Here is a 21,924-nt window from a genome sequence, read left to right on the forward strand (position 1 = left end):
ACTTTTCTTAGTTACTGTTTCATACTATAGACGATGAGGTAAGTAAACTGTAAATAGTTTTGGATATTAGTTTATGCCTTCTTTTATTGCTTGGATTATATATAATTGAATGGTGAATAACTGAATCAATGTATTGTGTAGGTTGGAGCTGCATTTTCCATGGTTTACATATTTGGAGCTCCGGTCATGTTTGTTGGGCGTGGGCAGTGCTACACACCTCAAAAAGTTGAATGCAAAATCAATTGTGAATACTCATTTGGTTAGAATGCTTTTGTTCTTTAAATGTTGGTTTGGATGATTGGGAAATGCTCTCTTTTTACATTTGAAGTTTATAGTATGAGTTCGATTAATCATTTGATGTTTGCAATCAGTTTTTTTTTTCAATTGATCATTGTTCATTAGGTAAAACTGAGCATTAATAATGCACAAATTTCAGGAAATGAAAATGATCATACAACCGATTTTAATAAATGGCAATCCAACGTTGTCTCAATACACACAATTTGGGTATCTACAGAACGCATTTTTATATATCACACAATGGTTTTACAAAAATTATGTCTTCTCATTTACAATCACACAACTGTAAAAATTGAACTACGTTGTCCAAAACTAAGTCACACAACGACCATACTCTACAACTGAAGTGTGAGTAGAAATCAGACGACAGTAAAATTCAAAAAAATGTTGTCTGACTAGGCTTTCCAACAATAGTTTGGAAACAAGTTCTGTTGTATGAAGCATGCACCTGCCATGCGCAGCATGGCTGCATGGCAGCTGTGCCTGGCATCTGCCGAGGGAAGGCACAACGCTGATAACAAAAAAATGTTGTGTGTTTGTACGTCATACAACGGTGCAGAACCGTTGTGCCATTTTTCATCACACAACGCGTCGATACACAACGGACATTGTCCATATCCCACAACGAAAAATGTCTGTTGTCTGTTTCGTTTTTTGGCCTAGTGCATTCAAGCTTTATGGCCTATTTAGAGGCCTATATGGAATCAGTCAAGAAATTTCAATCAAGCTAATAAAAGTGGCTTTGGAGCAACGACATTATAAGAACAGCGCTGATTCAAGACCTCTTCAGTCAAGACAAAGACCTTTGACTTCGAGGTCTGGGGGGCAATGTTTGAATCTAAAAGCATGAACGTGGGGAAGCATTCAATCTAACCATCATGATTCCATTAGTGCTCCATAATTCCATTAGTGTTCCATCATGATTTGTTTAAGGCCAACCATTTTGGCCTGGCAGCCTATATATAGAGGCTACGACGAAGTAACAGAACACACACAACTCGTCAATTCATCTCTATGATCATCCAAGCCTTTTCGGAGCAACCCCTCTCCTTCTCTTACTGGTGACCACACTCCATTCCCAGAATCCTCAGGAGCCGACTGTCAGTGCCACCAAACCCTCTGTCAACGTGCTTCAGTCCTAGTCTCCTCTGGAGCCGATTGTAGTACCGCGACCACAACGGTTACGGAACCAGCCAAGCAAGGGTAACGCCCTCGCAAACCAGCCAAGCTAAAGTCACGCTTTAGCAAGTTCTCCCCACCCTAGTGATTTTGGCTCTGCTCGATCTACAATGTCGAGTATCGATTGTGTGATTTTGAAGAAGTTTAGCAAAAGTCCTCACCACGAGGCACAAAGAATCCTGCGACGTGGTTGGTGCTCTCCTCGTCCACAATCGCTCAAAAGAAGTCAGGTCAAGGGACACCCCCGACGACCGCACCCAAACGGTACTAGTACGCCCGCGTAGAAAAGAGACCGTTGACCAGCTGCAACAAAACTAGAGCCAAACACACCGATATATGTGTGATGTTCATTTCATACAGACATTTGTATCAAAATTAGCTACGGAAGACTGTCGTTGTATAATACGTATAACAAAAAAAACAACGATTTCTAAATAATAAAATATTTTATTCACACTCAAATCTGTCTGAACTGGCTTACACACGTACAACCATGTGAATAGATGAGAAAGTATCTTAGCTTTCACACTGAAATCTGTATGAATTGTTATTTCACTCAGTTTTTTGTTATTATTGGTACTGCATAAACTAATGTGGGCTCAATTAATTCTACTTAGTTCACATGGATATCCGTGGCTATTGAATGATTTGTGTGATTTAAATTTGTGTGAGTTACTTGTTTTGCTAGTAGTGCCAACTAAAACCAGATCTACTTTAAATTGAGGAAACACAACGTGTCTATTATGTTTTCCCCATAAAAATTTCCACACTTGTAATTACAGAAGTAATGCTTAGCCATGCACACCAAACAACTTTTGGGATAAGGAATTTATGAGAACAGAACCGTCTAGCTTCAATTGAGGATAACGATCGATGGGAAAAATCTGGGATAACAAAAATTGAGAGATCAGCATATATAGAATTGACAGATAGAGCTATGAGATTAACTTTGATGACACATTAGCTAGCTCAGCTGGTAATTCTAGTCTTCTTTGTCAAACCTCTGTTACAGCCGATTGGCCTCATTGACAAAACACAGGCTTTCTCATTTGTATATAAACCAACTGTCGGCATAGCCTCAATTTCTTGGAGCAGTTCTGCAGATCTGCTCAAACAAGACCAAAGCTATCTCTTGAACACCAAAAAATGGGGGCAGCTGGTTTTCTTTTTTATTCACCAACATTTGTAGTGGCTTTTCTCCTTGCTCTGAGCTCTCTCTGGGTCGATTTCCCTCGTGTTTCTACAGGAAATGGTCCTGTTACAAGGCACTACAAATTTGATGTAAGTATAAATGGCCTTTCAGCTTAATATGGTATCTCGGTAGTTCATTTTTAAATGAATGTGATGATGGGGGTAGTCTTGGGGTAATTAATTAACGTTCTATTATTTCCAGATTTTTGGTATGTTATAGTTGAATTTACTATATTATCTAAATCTTTATAGTATGTTGAGAATCTACATGTATCTATTAAGATTACTCGACCTTCTGACAACATAACATACATATCGAATATTTGTGTAGTTTATAAATTTATCTTTGTTTGAATGCAGATAATTTTAAAAAATGTGACTCGGTTGTGCCATACAAAAAGCATTGTGACAGTGAATGGAAAGTTCCCAGGGCCTCGCATTGTTGCTAGGGAGGGAGACAGGGTTTTGTTGACGGTGGTCAATCATGTTCCGAACAACATCAGTCTACATTGGTATGAAATAGATACGACTCATTTTATTAGGGATGATTTCTTTGTTTTTGTCTCATTGGTTTAAGTTCTATAATTTTAACATGTCTAAATATGTCACTAATTTATGTCGTTACATTATTCTCACCATAAAAGATTAACAAACTTCTTGGGTATAAGGAAAAATTCTCATTTTCTTCTTAAGAATGCCAATGTCAAAATATACTAATTGCTTGTGACTAACATAATGACTTTTAAACGTCAAATTGATAAATTATGATACATAAGAGCAAAAATGTTAATAGAGAGATGATTGAAATTGTAAAATTCAAAACATATATGGACCAAAATTATAATTTAAGGAAAACACAATCGTCCCTCTATTTTATTCAACTTAACAGTTGCACAAGTTTAATTCCACTTTAGTTTGGCCTACTCATCCACAATTCCACATTAAACTTTCTATGTTCTTTCATTAACATTTTCTGGTGATCGTAAAATATGAATACAGGCATGGCATAAGACAACTCCAAAGTGGATGGGCAGATGGGCCATCATATATAACTCAGTGCCCTATTCAAACTAACCAGAGTTATGTCTACAACTTTACCATCACTGGCCAGAGAGGAACTTTGTTCTGGCATGCTCATATCTCATGGCTAAGAGCTACTCTCTATGGACCCCTCATCATCCTCCCTAAGCACAATGATTCCTATCCTTTTGCCAAACCCCATGAAGAAGTTCCTATCATGTTTGGTAATGCAAACAATTTTTCTATCTAGATTTTAGGGCAGTGAATGATCTCTTGTCATATATTTGGCTATATTCGTTATGCTGTCGTATAGTTAATTTGGTATTACACATTTAAATGAAAAATTGAGAACTGATGATTAATTTGGTTTTACAGTCTGACATTATAACATATATATTGTTGAGCAACAAAAAAACTCCCGGATGTTGATTACTTGTGACTAATTCGTTACAGGCGAGTGGTGGAATGTTGATCCTGAGGCTGTAATTAGCGAGGCTCTTCGAACTGGAAATGGTCCAAATGTTTCTGATGCGTACACGATTAATGGCCTTCCAGGGCCATTGTACAATTGTTCCAGAAAAGGTATGTATATATGTTGATTGATCATAAGACGACTATTGGCTATGGAACTCTCCACATCAAGTAGGTTCTGATTTTTTAGATATGTTTCTGTTGTTGTTACGCTTTCAGACACTTTCAGGTTAAAGGTTGAACCAGGAAAGACATACCTCTTGCGTTTAATCAATGCTGCGGTCAATGATGAACTCTTTTTCAGCATAGCAAATCATACCCTTACCACAGTTGAAGCCGATGCCGTCTATGTAAAACCATTCAAGACCAATGTTTTACTCATTGCACCTGGACAAACCACCAGTGTGCTTCTCAAGACAAAACCACACTACCCCAATGCCACTTTCCTCATGTTAGCCAGACCCTATTTCACCGGCATGGCCACTTTCGACAACTCCACCGTGGCTGGAATTCTCGAATACTCTACAGCCCTCTCAAGTCCCTCTTCTTCAATTCCAGTAAGAAACCGTCCACTTTTTAGGCCTGTCCTTCCCCGAATAGGAGATACTTTGTTTGTCGCAAATTTTAATAGTAAATTCCGGAGTCTGGCGAGTGCTAAATTTCCAGCAAAGGTGCCCCAATCTGTTGAAAAACAGTTCTTTTTCACAGTGGGCCAAGGAACCATCCCATGCCCCAAAAACCAAACATGCCAAGGGCCGAATAACCGAACCAAGTTTGCAGCTTCTTTTAATAACATTTCCTTTGTTCTTCCTTCTATAGCACTACTCCAAACCCATTTCTTTGGCCAATATAGTGAAGTTTACTCCACTGACTTTCCTACCTTTCCTCTCCATCCATTTAACTACACTGGCACTCCACCAAACAACACCAATGTGAGGAATGGCACAAAGGTTGTGGTTCTGCCCTTCAATACTAGTGTGGAACTAGTGATGCAAGACACTAGCATTTTGGGGTGTGAAAGCCATCCTCTCCATCTCCATGGCTTCAATTTTTTTGTTGTTGGACAAGGTTTTGGGAACTTTGATGCCAATAGAGACCCTTCTAGCTTTAACATTGTCAATCCCGTTGAAAGAAACACAGTTGGAGTGCCCTCCGGGGGTTGGGTGGCAATTCGATTTCTAGCGGACAATCCAGGTAAAAAAAATTTGTAGAGAAATACTTTATTATTAGTCTGATATATTATGTTATCAGAAATTTAAGATAATTAATCTCACATAACATTTCAATTATCGGATAAGAGAATATTAACTTTTAAGTTTTATTTCTACATAAACCACTTCATGCAAATTAATTAAACGTTTATGTATATACTAACTAGACAATTACTTTGACATGGCTGAAACTGCAGGGGTTTGGCTCATGCACTGCCACTTTGATATTCATTTGAGCTGGGGACTAAGGATGGCCTGGATAGTCCAAGATGGAAAACTCCCTAATCAGAAGCTGCCTCCTCCACCGTCTGATCTCCCCAAGTGTTGACCCTGACTCTTTTTTGCACTATTGGCAACATCCATCGAAAATGGAAGGAAATTGTGGAGGTTCGAATATGGAAGCTTTCGTTGGAAATTAAGCAATGCCGTCCGATTCAGGAAGGCAATTTAAAATTTGTCCTTGCAATTTCAACCTGTTTCATCATATTATTGGTTGTGGTCAATTCTAATCATCAATTTGTAAAAAAAATAAAAATTCGGATAATCAATTAATGTTTTTCATGAATTCTTGATTCTCAATTCAGAATGTTCCAAGACGTACCAAACATGTTCTAAAAATATCATATGCTAATTTCATGGCCAAATTAATAAACGCGTGCTCAAAATATAGGCCAGGATAGACTAGTTGAAAATCAAAATTTCAACTCTTTGATAGACATGGCAGTCAAGATGACCTAGGGTTTTGCAGAAGGGAAAACGAAGAAGAAGAAGATGAAGGTACAGAGAGAATTAGAGAGAAAATACCAACAAAAAGTTGTTCAAGCTTGCTTTACTCTGCATACTAATCACAACAATCGTACAGCTATTTATACTACAGAAATTGATCAGACTATTAGCTTACTAACCACGCTAATTAACCAAACTAACTAATTAAGAAGAGCTAATTAACTAGCTAAGCATGCAGCTGCTATCAGCTGCCACGTGTTACAAATTGATCTCACTCACTTAACAGCCCTCCTCAAGCTCAGCTAGGGTGACTAGCCTGAGATTGGTGCAATGTGTGCGAAAGAGAGGAGAAGATAGCCCTTTGGTCAATATGTCTGCAGTTTGATCAGTTGTAGGAACATAGGCAAGGCACAGATCGTTGCGCTGAACTCGTTCACGAACAAAGTGGAAATCATTGTCCAAGTGTTTGATTTTAGAATGAAACACTGGATTGGAGGCGAGAGCTAATGCTGGCCAAGTTCTCACATCTTCTGCTGCACATGAACAAGCTAGTGTTACACCTATTCAGGGTCATGTTGCTTTGAACTGTTCTCACAGGACTAACTTTGCTTATCAAGGCTCGGATCCTCCTGCATCTCTTTCAGCATTGGTTGCACAGAATAATGGAAATCATAGTGGGGTGTTTCAGCAGCCTCATATGGGATACTTGGTGTCTAATGATGCTTCTACATCTCATTTTCCTGGTGGTTTTCATCCAAGTCCTGGAGCCTCAACCTCTGGTACAGGTGAATCGCACTTGTTTTTGCCTCACAATTTGTCAGATCTGCGTTCTTGCCTTTGTATTCTTGAGCCACAAAATATGAACTAGCTGTGTCCTGGAGTAAACATCTTTCTTAAGCAAAACAAGTATATCAATTGAAGCTGTGAGTATGATAAAGTGAAGATTTGAGTAAAATTAGGCTCCAAAGTGTTGATCTTTGTCAATATGAACAAACTCTGAGTGTTGTTATGAGAAAATCGAGCATCATATCAGATTAAGTACCTGTGTGTGAGAAATCTTGATATTGTTTCCAAAGGATCATTGTTCTGAGCATAGTTTTGAGAAAATCGAGCATCATATTGGCTTTGATACCATGATAGACATGGCAGTCAAGATGACCTAGGGTTTTGCAGAAGGGAAAACGAAGAAGAAGAAGACGAAGGTACAGAGAGAATTAGAGAGAAAATACCAACAAAAAGTTGTTCAAGCTTGCTTTACTCTGCATACTAATCACAACAATCGTACAGCTATTTATACTACAGAAATTGATCAGACTATTAGCTTACTAACCACGCTAATTAACCAAACTAACTAATTAAGAAGAGCTAATTAACTAGCTAAGCATGCAGCTACTATCAGCTGCCACGTGTTACAAATTGATCTCACTCACTTAATACTCTTCTCATACCAATAGTTGACATGTTTTCCAAGACTGGTTCCCTAAAGTTTATACTTTGAATTATCGATAGCATCATGTCACAGCCCTCAAGATTTGCTTCGTGGATTGCATGCATCTTACCGTTTTATAACACCAATTTCAAGACTTTCCATAAAAATATTTCTAACACGGGTGAACATTAAAAACATGATTTTGAATATTTCCCTTCAAGACTTGATGCATGGAGAAAAATTTGCTCATTCTTTTGTGCTTATGATTGTTTCATAAGCACCAATTAATAACACCAATTTCACTCACGATTACCTAATCGCATATGTTGGACACTCTCTTAGAAAAAGAAAGTATTTTGTGCAATTCTTTAATGTATAGTTTATTTTAAATAAAATGAGCAATAAGATCACTCACTGATTTATTTGTTAAACATCAAAGAAGTTAGAAAAGAACGAATTAGAAAATCAAAAGAGTGGGATGTAATAATTTACTAATAATGGAGTGGCTAAACATGGAAAAAAAAAGTTAAATGGAAGTGATGAAGAACGAATTAGAAAACCAAAAGAGTGGGATGTGATCATTTACTAATAATGTGAGTGGCTAAACATGGAAAAAAAAAACTAAATGGAAGTGGTGACATCTTCATCATCATCATTATTATTCATTAGAAGATTTGGATCAAAATGTATATTCAAGCCGATCTTTTACAAGAACAAATGTATTTTCCTTGACGCTTTAATGCTTTGTTTCCTTTGAAAGAAGAATTAGAAGATCCGAAGGATTGTTATATGATCATTTGGCTTCGTGACTCGACATGAAAGAAACTAGCAAAGCATATTATATAAAGAAGATCTAACTTTCAGCACCAGCATGGAACAATTAGAAGTTACATTGAGATAAGTGCATAGAGATCATAAATGTTAGAAAAAGTTACATTCCTAGATTAGATTAGATCAAACTTAAGTTTGATGTCACTTCTAAGAGAATTTTTCACTCAAATTTTCCCAAAGCAAGAAAAGGTGCATGACTTGCATTACCAAGGCAGAGATAGAAGTTACTCCACTGTCTTATAATATTTGGAGGCTCCCCAACAGCCAAAGAGAATCTTTTCCTCTTCAAAAAAAATAATAATTAATTAATTAAGGGAAGAAAAAAAACTGAGAAATTAAAATTGGGTCAGTGATGAGATTTGATTTCTATCGAATCTTGGGATTCTGGGGACTTGATAATTGAACATGTACTGAATCTGAAATTCTATGGATGTTCTTAATACTTATGTTGAAAGCATTATGAGTCATTGGATTAGCAGTTTAGAACCCAATATGAACTAATCAAACATATTGGTATATGCTAATAAGACTCGTATTAATTTGATATATGGTAATCTCTTCTTACAGTGTATAGCCCATCTCAATAGTAATTACAACTGGAAAATCTAATTAAACCAAGTACTTAAGAAAAAAAATACACTACACGAGAAAGTTTGTGCAATCAATCTCCTCTTGATCTGATGGGAGAAAAATTTGATATGAGTTCAAAATTAACAAACCCGACCCATCTCAAAATTAACAAACCCGACCCATCTCACAAAATCAAAGTCGCTTTTTCAAGAATCACTTCCATGCTTGTGCCAACAAACAAGCATAGCCACACATCTCCTCATGATGTAAAATCTGGCCTTGTGTTCCTTGGCGAGGCTGCTGCACTTTCGGCTTATGGAAGAGTTCTTTTGCGAGAAGCTCCGGGGAAGAGGAGGGCACTTGGAGTTGGAACTGGAAGAGACGCTGCTTTTCTGGGAATAGCTTCTTGAAAGAAGTGGAGCGTTGGAGGATGTGCTTCTTGTGGAAGAGCTTCTCGTGAAAGCAAACTTGGAAGAAGAACTGCTTTCCTTCTTCGATAGCTTCCATTTCTCATCCATATGTGAGAATAATGTAGAATGCTCCAAAGCCTGAGAGGTTGATCTTGATCTAGCTAGCTAGCTAGCTTTGGTTGCTTTATGTGAATGTAGGTCTGAAATGGAGACAGAGATAGAAGAGAGGAAGAAGACTGATAGCCACTTAGCCAGAGAGAGAGAAGTGTGAGAGAGTATGGGGTCGGTGGTTAACAGTGAGGGGTAATGGTGTTATTATATATAGTGTTGTTTAGAGAATGAGCTATTTGTTTAAGTGATTCTTAAAACATAAGTCTGACCAAATGTATGGGTGATTACGAACTAATGATATCGAGTTTGGATCTCTGTTGTTCTTTACTATATGCTGATCTTAATTTGTTCAAAAATTACACAATTTAATAGTAAATTTGTTGCTCAACCTTAGTGGTAAAAAACTCTTTATACTTTTGATCGAATTATCTTTCAATATTACTAATGATTGAAACTAACCGTTATTAGAATTGTTCGTAAAGAACAATTCTTAGGTTTACCCCTAAGGTGAATGAGCATATTCACCCTCATTGTCGATTACCGCATAATAAATTTATAATTTTCTAATCCAACCATTCATGTTGTATAACGTAATGCAAAGATTAGTTTTGTAAAAAATCAATCAAATTGAAGACCTTTCAGTTATTCATTTCTATGAAATACATGGACGGTTCATCATAATAGTAGTAAGTGTTGTTAGAACCACCCATTTGTTTGTTTCAATTAGATAATTAAACGATTTCTGATTCGATTGATTTTTTACAGAGCTGATCTTTAAAGGCTAATTTAAGATATGGACCGTTGGATTATAAATTTATGAAATAAAAGTATGTTAATCGACAATAGGGGTGAATATGCTCATTCACCCTAGGGGTGAACCTAAGAATTGTTCTATTGTAAAACATACCCAAGTTGCAATATAAGTACAGCAAAAATAGTGACTTCTATATCAATAAAAAGTTCAACATCGATTAGTGTTTTGCATATTACAAGCGAGATTGAAATTTATGAAAATTGAAATTTTGAAGAAATAACTTGAAGACAGTAAAAATGAACAGAGAAACCCCTACTTCCACAACCTCAGATCTACTACAAATCCACTTAACCCTAATTTCAGACGACGCATGAGCATGCAACGTAATTTTTCATTTTTACTTGTCAGAATTAATGCAAGCTGGTAGTTCTTATTGGTGGTTGATATAGACATGTGATCATTTATTGATATTACAGTCATATACATGGCTCACTGTCATTGACTGATTCGCTAGTTTTTCTGGGATCTTCGATCTTTTTTTTTTTTTTCCCCACTTGTATATCAAGTTATCAACGTTCTGTACGTACCTTATTCTTGAGGAGGAGATTCACTCTTTCTAAATTTCGCTTTTGAAACACGTACTGTTCAAGTACGATGCTGAGGCACAAATGTACCGCTCCATGTTAAAATCCATGTCCATAGAAATTATACACACCACACAAGTTCTGAGAAAATAGAGGACAGCTGCCGGGGGACCCTGGTCTCCAATCGTTCGTTCTCATGTGAAAGAATTGTAACAATTATTATTCTTCCTGCATAATACAGAGAGTGCTCTCATTTTTGAAAATTCAAAATTTTTTTCTTTTGCTCCAAATTTACTTTAAGCATTCCTTTTAGGTAAAATATACGGATTGTCCCGTAGCCTATTTCCTGTCTATCTCTGTGTCCCCCATTTTTACGTTTGGTACACCATGATTAATTTTGCCATTTACCATATCTTTAATTCAAAATATAACAAACATCATAATCCGATGCAAAATATGTAAATAAAACCTCATGAAAAACTAAAAAGTGAAAGTAAACGACCAATGAAAGTTGAAAAAATGGTATTAGTTATGGAACAATATTATTACTCTGCCTTCTTTTCATGTGACCATAACAGTATACGCTACCTCTTATATTTACAGTGCCATATTGCTAGTAATTTATGAGGTAAAATTAGTTCAAGATTTTTAATTGGATATTATTATAAAAAATGGGAAATTCTAGTGTACTGGTGGGTATCTCATACCCACATTTACAAAAGTGAGAACAAATTTTGTTGTCAAAATTGTAATTTGAGTCCTACTTTGTGTAATTTTAGTTCTAATAATGATAATTACACCTCTTACGACATTTTACAAGTTTTTGAACAAATTCGTTGTCAATGTTGTAATCTTAGTTCTAATAATGGTAATTACACCTCTTACGACATTTTTACAAGCTTTTGAACAAATTCGTTGTCAATGTTGTAATTTTTGTTTAACTATATGTAAATAGTGTAAATGAATATGGTAACTTTTGTTCTCAATGTTGTAATTTTGGTTCAAATACTTGTAAATTTTTGTTCAAATAGTTGTAAATGAGGATATCTCATACCCACCAGTACACTAGCTTGTCTCATAAAAAATAATTGATTTTTAACTAACTCTGTGGATATTATTAGAGCAACTTTAGCCATTTTGTAGTCAAATTTTAATCAAGGTAGCTAAAAAGTTATTTTGATTAGCCACTTTTAAAATATGTTTGCATCAGTTCTCTTTATTTTAGCTAGTTTTGAATTTATATTATTTATTTAAATAAATAAAGAATAGTTTAAATGTTTTTATAAATTACATAGAATAATTTAAAAAGAATGTTTTAAATTTACAAAAATAATAGAGAGTCTCATCTTGCTCTTTATATTTAGGAGCAAGATAGATAAAAGTTAAAATAGAGAGTCACTTAAAAATCTGGTGTGACTGCTAAAATTGATAAATAAAAAAAAAATAAATATGCTCTTCAAAATAGTCAATGAGTCAAGATAAAAAGTATGTTAAAAATAATCTTGGAATTTTAATTTTTTTCTTTTTAAATTTAGGGTTGCAAGTTGATATTGGAATAGTGCAGTCAATCTTGTAAGGAGTGTGCTCTAGCTTTTTGTTACTGTTTGACCCATGCTTCATGTTCATATATGCCTGCAGATTGAATTCAAAATAAAACAAAAAATCTTAGCCGTTTCCTATTTGTTCTTCTTCCAATATTGAAACAAGCATCTAACAAGCTAGGTCACTAATAATAATTATTCAATTAGTCACAGATACCTGCTCTGTGTAATTTTTAAAAACTCGTACTAAGATAATCTTAACGACTTAACTATACCACTGAATCAAAGGCTACTACTGTATAAACGGGTTTTTATCGTATAATAAAAGCTGTAGCATGTAAGAGGTTAGGATTCTCATGCACATGCATTACCCATTTGGATCAGCATGCAGTCAGAAAGTTTGAAATCTTAGGCAATATATATAAGTATAATTATTGTGTGTGGCTGGCCTCCGGTATACAATTTGAAAGAACTCAATTTCTGTAGTGGTCATTGGTGCTGATTCATGCGTGTGCACGACGAAATTGAATTGTACTATGCTTAGTTAAATGATAATTTTTTATTTTCTTTTATACGGTTTCAGAGCATCTTTATTAAGCTCTCTATTTAGGCTCCATAATTATTTTGAATAGAATGTTTAATATTTTATAAATTTTAGCAGCCGCATGCACTAGACTCTTAAGTGGCTCTCAATTTTAACTTTTAGATATCTTAGTCATAAATATAGAGAGTGAGATGAGGCTCTCCATTATTTTTGTTAATTTAAAATATTTCTTTTAAGTTTTTTTTTTTTTTAGAAGAAAATGAAAATTACAACTGAAAACCTCTGCAACAACCAAAACTAAATTAATCAAAATTAAAGGCAGTGAGCGCAGGCATGGGCAGCTTCTTGATCCAGACAATTGGATTAGGAACACTATGTCCTAAACTCGTCATTGCGTCCGCACAAATTGGCTTCACGAGGGACATGCTTGAAATTTATTTATTCAAAATTGGACGCCAAGATTTGAATGTCTTTGATAAGGGATCAATTTCTCCAAGGAGGGCCACAGACTTGATTAATTAAATCTATGATTAGCTTGAAGTCTCCTTTGACACAAATTTTCCCGCAGTTGTTGCATAGAGCATGGTAGAGGCCATCTTTGATAGCATTGCATTCTGCAACTGGAATAGTAGATAGTAACCAACATTCCGAGTTCCAACAATGATAGGCGAGCCTTCGTGATCTTTTGTCACGCCCTGAATTTCAAACACAAATAAAAATACAATTTCAATCAACACATGAACTCTGGGCGTGATGGTTCGGACATCAACAAAATAGTTGAGAAAATTTTCCTCTAAACGAAGGCAACCAACTATGTTAGAACCCACAATGTGAATACAGACTCGTTCTTTAGAGTCACATATTACATCACACAGAGTTTTCAAATAAAATTTCGTTAACAAAATAATAAGTAACCACTCCTCAGAGCTTACTACACAGCGAAAGTCTTAACAATAGTAAAACCACAAAATTAGCTCCCTACCCGGTCAGCTGCTACAAGGTCTCAGCTTTAGCCACGATTTCTCTGACCTGCAGGTTTAACCCCTACACCATTGAATAATGCACAAGGTTGCCATACAACAAACCCGGTAAGCTTATGAAAGCTTGTATGAGTAAACTCAAAACCACAAAGCAAAAACACATTCTTAAGTCACCTCAATCTAAACAACGATAAACACATAACTCACAACTACAACCATCAATTTCATATCCTCCCATATCATGCTTACGTGAGCCAACTCGTGACTAAAACCACATGCTCAGATTCTCAACCTAGCATCCAATTACACAAATTCCAATCAAACAAAACCTCCTCAAGTAATGTTTGAAATCTTTTAAACACACAACGACGAGTCACAAAAATCACACTCCTTTCCTTCCCACCGGAAGCCTTTGTCATCAACGTGTCATCAAAGATGAAAATCAATAAAATCACCTTCCTATCCTCCCCATAGGGAACAATCCTCACCACTATGGCCCTTCAAAACATTCAAAGCCTCAACAGTAAAACCAAGAAGGTAGCAAGGAAATCAGAAATCAAACAAAGGTAAAACAATTCATAGTAGCCCCTGCGTATAGTTTAGTTCGGGAGGTTACATTAAAACAACTAATTTAAGTCATAGAAATCATCACCACTCCATGCTCTAACATCTATAGGTAGCTTTGACCATCTCAGCAATCCTCTCGATCGTTGTTAACTTAATAACAATTCAACTCCTTTACAGAACAATCATCACACTGATCATCACATAGATGTCACCGATCATCACACAGATAGAAATCATCCTACTGATCATCACACAGATTTCACCGATCATCACACATATATTCTCAGATGCTTTACACAACAATCATTACAAAGATCATCACACTGATGTCACTGATTCATTACCATATATTCCTACACAAGCTTTACATGAAAATCATCACAAAGATCATCACATTGATTTCACCGATCATTACACAGATATTCCTACACAAGCTTTACATGGCAATCATCACAAAGATTCATCACACTGATTCCACCGATCATTACACAGATATTCCTACACAAGTTTTTCATGGCAATCATCACACTGATTTCACCGATCATTACACAGATATTCCTACACAAGCTACCATATCTTAAATCCCAATTAAGATGGTCATAGTAGACCCATGGTATCTCAACAAATGAAATTCTACAATCACCACTCAATACACAATTTCACTATTCTCAAACAATAGTGAACTCAATTCCAATCTTTGTTTGCAACCTCAACAAATGATATTCTATAATCACAACTCAATACACAATTTCACTATTTCCAAACGATGATGAACTCAATACATCATATATTGCTCATATCACAACAATGCACTGATACATATATATTTCACGTAAATATATATATGCACATACGTAGTCATCCACTCAGGAATGCCACTAATACCAACTATAGTCATGGTTAAACAAATAACTCCATGACAATATGGTAACTTATTCATAGCGAATATTGTGAGATTTACTCACCTCTAAATCCCGCTGCGTCTTCACACGCTAACCAAGATAAGTAGAATCGTCACAATCCGCTTAACACAACTCTGTCAAGTACCTGGGTTTTGAACCAACTCGGGCTAGATCGCCGCCTATCGCCGCCACAAGTTCAAACACACTGTTCACCGTACGTTGCCTTTGCTTCGATGTGAATTGTCCAAAACCACCACCAAGGGTCGAAGGAAGGATCTCCTACGAAAAGAACAAGACTAGTTTGAAGCCCAGCCGTCACCAAAGTTGGAAATTCCGGTTGGATCCCGAAGCTCCAAGCTTTCTCTGCTTCAATCCGCCATCTAAGGTGGTTGCCGGAGGAAAAGAAGGGCACGGGGACGACGGAAACTTCTATTTGAGTGAATAGGGCCGGTCTCGTCACTGGAGGTGGCCGAAGTCGAAAGATGCAGTCAGGTTGGACTGCTGGGTTAGGGTCGGGTCGGCCGGATTGTAGAGAGAGAATAGGTTCTGGAAATTTCTGGAAAAGTGACGGAAATGGAAAGTGGTTTCCATTTGAGCAAATCATTTATTTATAGTAAAATTTCTGAAATTAGTAGGTTTTTCCGCTGACCATAACATTCTCATACGAACTCCGATTTTCACGTTCTACATATCCACGAACTCGTATCGACGTGCTCTACGACTTTCGTGAAGGAAGTTTTCAGAGAAACTCAACAAATAAAAATTCAACCTCATTGACCCATCAAAAATAAAACGTTTCGAGTAATTATTCGTCCGAAATACTTCCACCTCATCCTCGAACTGCATACTCGTACCAACAACTACTGAATTATTTCTGAAAAATCCTCAAAAAATAATTATGAATTTCTGGGGTATTACATCTTTGATGACAAAGTTACAGCATCCTTCTTGTTGTTGATAACTGATCCATTAAAATTCAGCTTGGCAAACTAGCAGGGAGGAGGGAGCCACCTTATAACAGTTAGGTGGTCTGAACGAACTGAATAAGCAGAAGGGCGCACAAGGTTGATTGGATTGTGACTTCTGTAGTTGTCACCAATTGAGGCAGCAGCATGGACAACCGAATTTAGGAGGGGATAAACACTACACCAATAGCCTCAGCACACAACACTTTTTGCACAATAAAAAAAATATATTTGTTGTGTGATGAAGGAAAGTGAATCATACAACAGGTTTAAAAAAACTTACGTCGTCTAAGGCTGTTAAAATTCATAATTTTTTAGCTAGAATGTCATTGTATAAGACTTATAAGAATGGTTCGTTGTGTGAATGAAAAAAAAAAAATTAGAGGCAGATTTTCCTCCTACCTGGATTCAAATTTAGCTCTAAATTTGCACTACATTGTACAACAGAATAGTTATATCTGTTGTATGAGTGTAGCTTGCAAAATACCATACAACAGTTTTTGTTTTTGGTGTTGTATGATCAAGGAAGATATATTGGGAGGTTTGGATCTGCCTCCAAATGCCACTCATTTCCCACCCAAAACTGAAATTTTGATTGCACATAGCAGGTGCTTCCCCTCCTTGCTGCCTAGCTCAAATTTAATGTGTGTAGAATCAAACGACATAACTGTAATAATGTGTTGTTTAATTCATGAATACAAAATAAAAAGAGCAGACTGCCCGATCTTTGACAACTTAAAGTAAGGACTAGCAACTTTGTCTCCCACTTCATTTATTTTCAGCACTTCAAAACACAATGAAAACGCAATTTCTTCATCAGTATTCTTCTCTCCCCGAAACACAAGTACTGTCTTCTTCATCAACAGTCAACCTTCGTTCAACTCAAAAGCAAATCTCTCATCCAATCGAAGCGCTCAATGGATTTCACCTTCTCTCCACTGAAACCTGCATCCCTCATATCCCCAATTGTCAACCCCTCAACTGATTCCCGACTCCCTCGTACTCCACTGAAACCCTAAATAAGTCTGAAGAAGAGATTGTTTCTTGCCTCCCAAATTTTCCAGCAAAGAATAAAGTGGTTTTCTGTAATGGTCTTTTTGAGTTTCCATCCCGAATCAGGAAAGAAACCAATCATTTAAAGAATGGTAATCATTAATATTATCCTAGCTAAATGCTAAACGTTCACAGTAAAGAGGCAGGAGAAGAAGAGGTGGTTAATATTATCTGCCCTAGAATTGCAAAAAGCACAATTTGAATCAATAGCATTGGAATAACAAGTTTAAGTTATTCTATGTAATTTATATATTTGAACTATTTTTTATCTATTCTATAAATAATATAAATTCAAAACTAGCTAATTAAAATAGAGTGTATTGATGCAGATGTATTTTAAAAGTGGCTAATCAAAATGACTTTTTAGCTATTTTGACTAAAAAATGAATAGCATTGTTAAAGATGCTCTCATTCATCTTATATACCAAGAAACAAAAATGCTACGAATTCTCTCGAAAATGTTAATATCCCCACCCCCCTCCAGGGGGACATAGAACAATGATGAATATAAAATGGAGTGATAAATATAAACCCTACACGTCCTAGCCATGTCTTTTTCTTCATTCTCTTTTCTCACTTTTCTTCTGTCGTGATATGACTCGTGAATCATCATTCTACTGATATTGTTTCAACTTAACCATCTATTAGGTGTTGAGTTTTAATCACAAAAGGCCTTGATATAATTGGGTATGAGTCATTCACTTATAAGTTATCTTTTGTCACTTTTCTAATGTGGGATGTTTCCTTTCCAACACGTCCTCTCACGTGCAACCTAGCTCTAGATTCGCATGTGCAATCATATATACAAATCGAATTCCCACATTAAAAATTGGGGCACAAGTTCCAAATTGGAGACTTGATAAATCAATTGATAAATTTAATTCTCACATCGGAAATTAGGACACAAGTCTCATATTGGAGACTTGGCCAATTAAATAACAATATAATCAGAATATTTTCAATGGCCAATTTAAGGAACTCAAATTGAGCCCATGACAATTAAAGACGTCATTGGAGAGGGACCCGTTATGATACCATGTTAAACAACGACAAACATGATCTGTTGCCTACCATTGTACCCATATTGTCCCAACTTAACAACATATTAGGTGTTGAGTTTTAACTCAAAAGAGATCGATACAATTGGGTGTGAGCCACCCACTTGGCCAGTGATAAGCTATATTTTCTTTTGTCACTTTTCTAATGTGAGATATTTCCTCTCCAACAATTCTTGAAGGTTTTTCTCTAGTCTTCACGTCATCTAATATCATCTTGGTCCTTCATTCAAATTCTCCTCTCGATCGATCAGTATCTGTCAATTCTATTTTATGTTTATCGTCGATTATTGCGGACAATGATTTTTTTTTTTTTTTTTTTTGAAAGGAGGGCTGGTGCAGCTGCTCTCAAGCCTTGATTGATGAAACTGCAGAATATAAGGGGGGAACGTAGAGCCTGAACACCTGATTACAATAAGCATAAGCATAAAGAGGTTTGGTTAAGAGGTTTGTTTTATCCTAGCTTGTAGTCGAAGAACTTTGAGCTAGTTTACAAAAAACTCTAGCAGCTTCCTTATAAGTTTTTTTTTTTGTTAATACAAGAAAAAGTCATCATTATTTTCCTTCAATAACTTCGCTAAATCTTTTCCTAATTTAGAAATCGAGAAGAGAGAGAAAGTTTCATCCTGAATATTTTAACTCTCTTTTACCTTCATCATAATTTATTTGATTAGATTTTTTAATTTAAACAATAATACCATATTTAAATGTAGATAATAACTTATAGAGACTACAACAAAGAAATTGTTGGAGATATGGTAGAAAAATTATAGTGTTTTTTTTACTTTTGAGTAATATATACTTTATAGAGAAGCTATTGGAGAGCTCTGAGAGTAGATCTAGTGGTTTGGCAATCTCTTGTGCCTTCCATTTATGGATCTCTATTTCGTGCATGTCTTGGTTTTCAGGCTGTGCGACTGAGTTGGGACTACTATTTTGGTGGATTTGTTGATGTGGCCTTTGTAAGTGTATGACATAGAAAACAATGATTTTAGAACTAAAATTTATTATTTTAATCTGAATCACTTATAAGTTACAACTCATGAACTTCTGTGAAATGAACATAAAACTCTTAATATTCAAAATTTTAAATACAACCTGGATCCTAAACTTTTATACAATAACCACATGGATCCCAAACACAAACCCAAGTGATTTTGGACCCAAAAGGCCACCCAAACATAGATCTTCCGGACCTAATCTAAAGAAAATTCTAACATGGTGTGTCGTGCACGCCAAACAACCGCCACCATTAGGAATTCTCTCAACTTAGTCTTCGTTGTCAAGAAGACTTGTAGCAAAAAGCTAACAGTACGTTAACCTTGATCAACAACGGCCACCATCGGAGGACCAACTAGTGCCCACAAACCACAAAAAATCCTAGCAGTTTCAGCCATGTTCCACAAGCATCCAGCATCTTCTCGAATTCACAAAACAAATTCTAAACATCATTTGCAACTAACTTCAAACGGAACTCCACCAATGTAATCCTCAAAGAAATTTCATCCATTCCACTAGACAACCACTATCATCATCAAAAGGTCTAGGTGCACATCTCTTATGTTGTTTCTGCCAATAATCAATCTTAAGATACCGCTAAGGAGGAGCATATGCTGAAAAGAGTGTACAAGATGGTGCACACCAGCGAAAACCAAGTCCAAAATCAACGCCGCTAAAATTCTTGACATCGTTGTACTACAAAACTTCAAAAGGAGATGCGATCAAGAAGAAGAAGAAGAAGAAGAAAATCATCTAGCTAAGAATAACTAAAAATTCAAGAAATCAGCTTCATATATACTACGCCGAAATCCTAAAATCTCCTTGTTCCCTAGTTACATGCAAACCTTAACCCTAGAGATCGAGAAACGCAAAACTGTGAAAATTAGGACACTCTCTTCTAGTTAATTTGTAAAATAACCCAAATAGAAACGAAAGAAACCGAGAAAAGAAGAAAATGGCTAGAGGCTTCAATTGCTGGTCAACTGCATTCCTGCTACAGCTGCTCAGGCTCTCAACTTGGATCTCCAAAATTTTAGATACCATAGAGTTTTCTTCTTGTGATCAGATATTTATTTTTGTTTGCCCGAGGATTTGACTGGTCAAATTTCCACTATTTTAACAGTAGTTTCAATTTATTTTCCCAAATAAGGGAAAGTACTAGACTTAATGTAAAATAATTATTATAAACTAAATCTCCTCAAAAAAAAATTATTGTAAACTAAATGTGAACATATTACCAATCAAAATCAATCTGTGTGAGGGAAATAATATTCCCATGTGACCCTAACTGAAGCTTTGAATCATTGTTAAGGGAATATTTGACCATAAGAGGGGTTCTCATTTCTCAATAAATTTCAACTTGATTAAATTAGTGAAAAGTGCAAGTTAACCCTAACAAGTCTCTGTAAGGTAAACAAACAGGAGCACATGGTTTAGACACAGGCCGCGCCTTTGTATGGTCACTGGCTTATGGCATTTAGTTGTACTCCAAAATTTTCTTCAAGAATGAAAGTAGTCAAAGTACTATATGTGTTTAGCTACTTGTTTAATCAATAGTAGTAAATGTTACTCTAAATGACTCTTTATTAAGGTTCTTTGGTTATCACGGGGAAAATCAATTTCTAGATGACTCTCTATATAGCGGTATAAAAATGATTTGGAGCCGATGCTTAATCTATATCATCATTTTCAAAAATTAATTAAAATCAGTGAAACCAGTCAAATGATTGTTTCGCTTATGACTCATAAATATAGAAAGCGAGAATGACTTTCTAGTATTTTTGCTAATTTAAAAATGCTTGTTTAGTTACTTTAGTTAAAGTTCTAAACAGATTTATTTTTTTTTTCTTTGGCCATTCAAATAAATCTTCAAAATGCATGGGGCTAGGAGTGCTGGCTTTCTTTCCAACACTCTCAATCAGAAAATAAAAGTAAATTTGAAATATGAATACGTATCAAGGCAATGATAAAAAAAGCCTGATATTTCAACTAGAGGAGCGACCTGCTGGCTCTATGATGAGAGGCTGAGGGCCTTAGAGGAGCCTTTAAATAATGAGATCGAAAAATGATGTAAATTTAAAGATATATAAAATACAGAGAATCGATGGAGATGCATTTTGAAATTAACTAGCTAATAAAGTAGAAAAGCTTGCTAGAATGGTTCTAAGTCATATATGTGGCCAGTTCAAATCATAATTATGTTAATTGTCAGTATATGGTGTTGTGGTGTAAAGTTTTTAGTTATTATATTGGAAGATTTTTTTTTTTTTTTTTAGTTAAAAATGTCATTCATTATGCAATTCAACAAGCAGTACAATAACGATCGATCTTTATAGAGTCGACGAAAAAAACCAACACGTAAAAACTGCTACAAAGTCACCCCTATATTGGAAGGTGTTGAATTCTCTTTATGTATTTTCATACCAACTCATTTCTCAATCATTTCTTACCGTTTGGGTTATATGAAAAATTGAAATGATCAGAACAATCCCAACTTTCCCCTTGCTCTCTTTTGATGACAAAGCCACCAG

At 35.8% G+C, this 21,924-nt stretch overlaps 2 protein-coding genes across 2 annotated transcripts; one reads left to right on the forward strand and one right to left on the reverse strand.

The window, feature by feature from the left end:
• Positions 1-2,625: 2,625 nt before the first annotated feature.
• On the forward strand, positions 2,626-5,700 carry LOC133732834 (laccase-2-like). The gene is made up of 6 exons (XM_062160420.1): positions 2,626-2,760; positions 3,031-3,182; positions 3,670-3,914; positions 4,144-4,272; positions 4,381-5,355; positions 5,570-5,700. Exons 1-6 carry the CDS (start codon positions 2,626-2,628, stop codon positions 5,698-5,700), a joined length of 1,767 nt encoding a protein of 588 aa, XP_062016404.1.
• A 3,182-nt stretch (positions 5,701-8,882) lies between these two features.
• On the reverse strand, positions 8,883-9,645 carry LOC133734213 (small polypeptide DEVIL 13-like). Its single transcript, XM_062161853.1, has one exon. It carries the CDS (start codon positions 9,444-9,446, stop codon positions 9,135-9,137), a length of 312 nt encoding a protein of 103 aa, XP_062017837.1. The 5' UTR covers positions 9,447-9,645; the 3' UTR covers positions 8,883-9,134.
• Positions 9,646-21,924: the final 12,279 nt, after the last annotated feature.

This window comes from Rosa rugosa, chromosome 2, assembly GCF_958449725.1.
Source record: "Rosa rugosa chromosome 2, drRosRugo1.1, whole genome shotgun sequence".
Taxonomy (NCBI): Eukaryota; Viridiplantae; Streptophyta; class Magnoliopsida; order Rosales; family Rosaceae; genus Rosa; species Rosa rugosa.

Bases quoted from the DNA above. Each gene is read 5' to 3' on its own strand.
- LOC133732834 (XM_062160420.1), top strand. From the start codon at position 2,626: ATGGGGGCAGCTGGTTTTCTTTTTTATTCACCAACATTTGTAGTGGCT. The intron at 2,761-3,030 runs GTAAGTATAAAT...GTTTGAATGCAG, and splicing joins CAAGGCACTACAAATTTGAT to ATAATTTTAAAAAATGTGAC. The intron at 5,356-5,569 runs GTAAAAAAAATT...CTGAAACTGCAG, and splicing joins ATTTCTAGCGGACAATCCAG to GGGTTTGGCTCATGCACTGC.
- LOC133734213 (XM_062161853.1), bottom strand. From the start codon at position 9,446: ATGGATGAGAAATGGAAGCTATCGAAGAAGGAAAGCAGTTCTTCTTCC.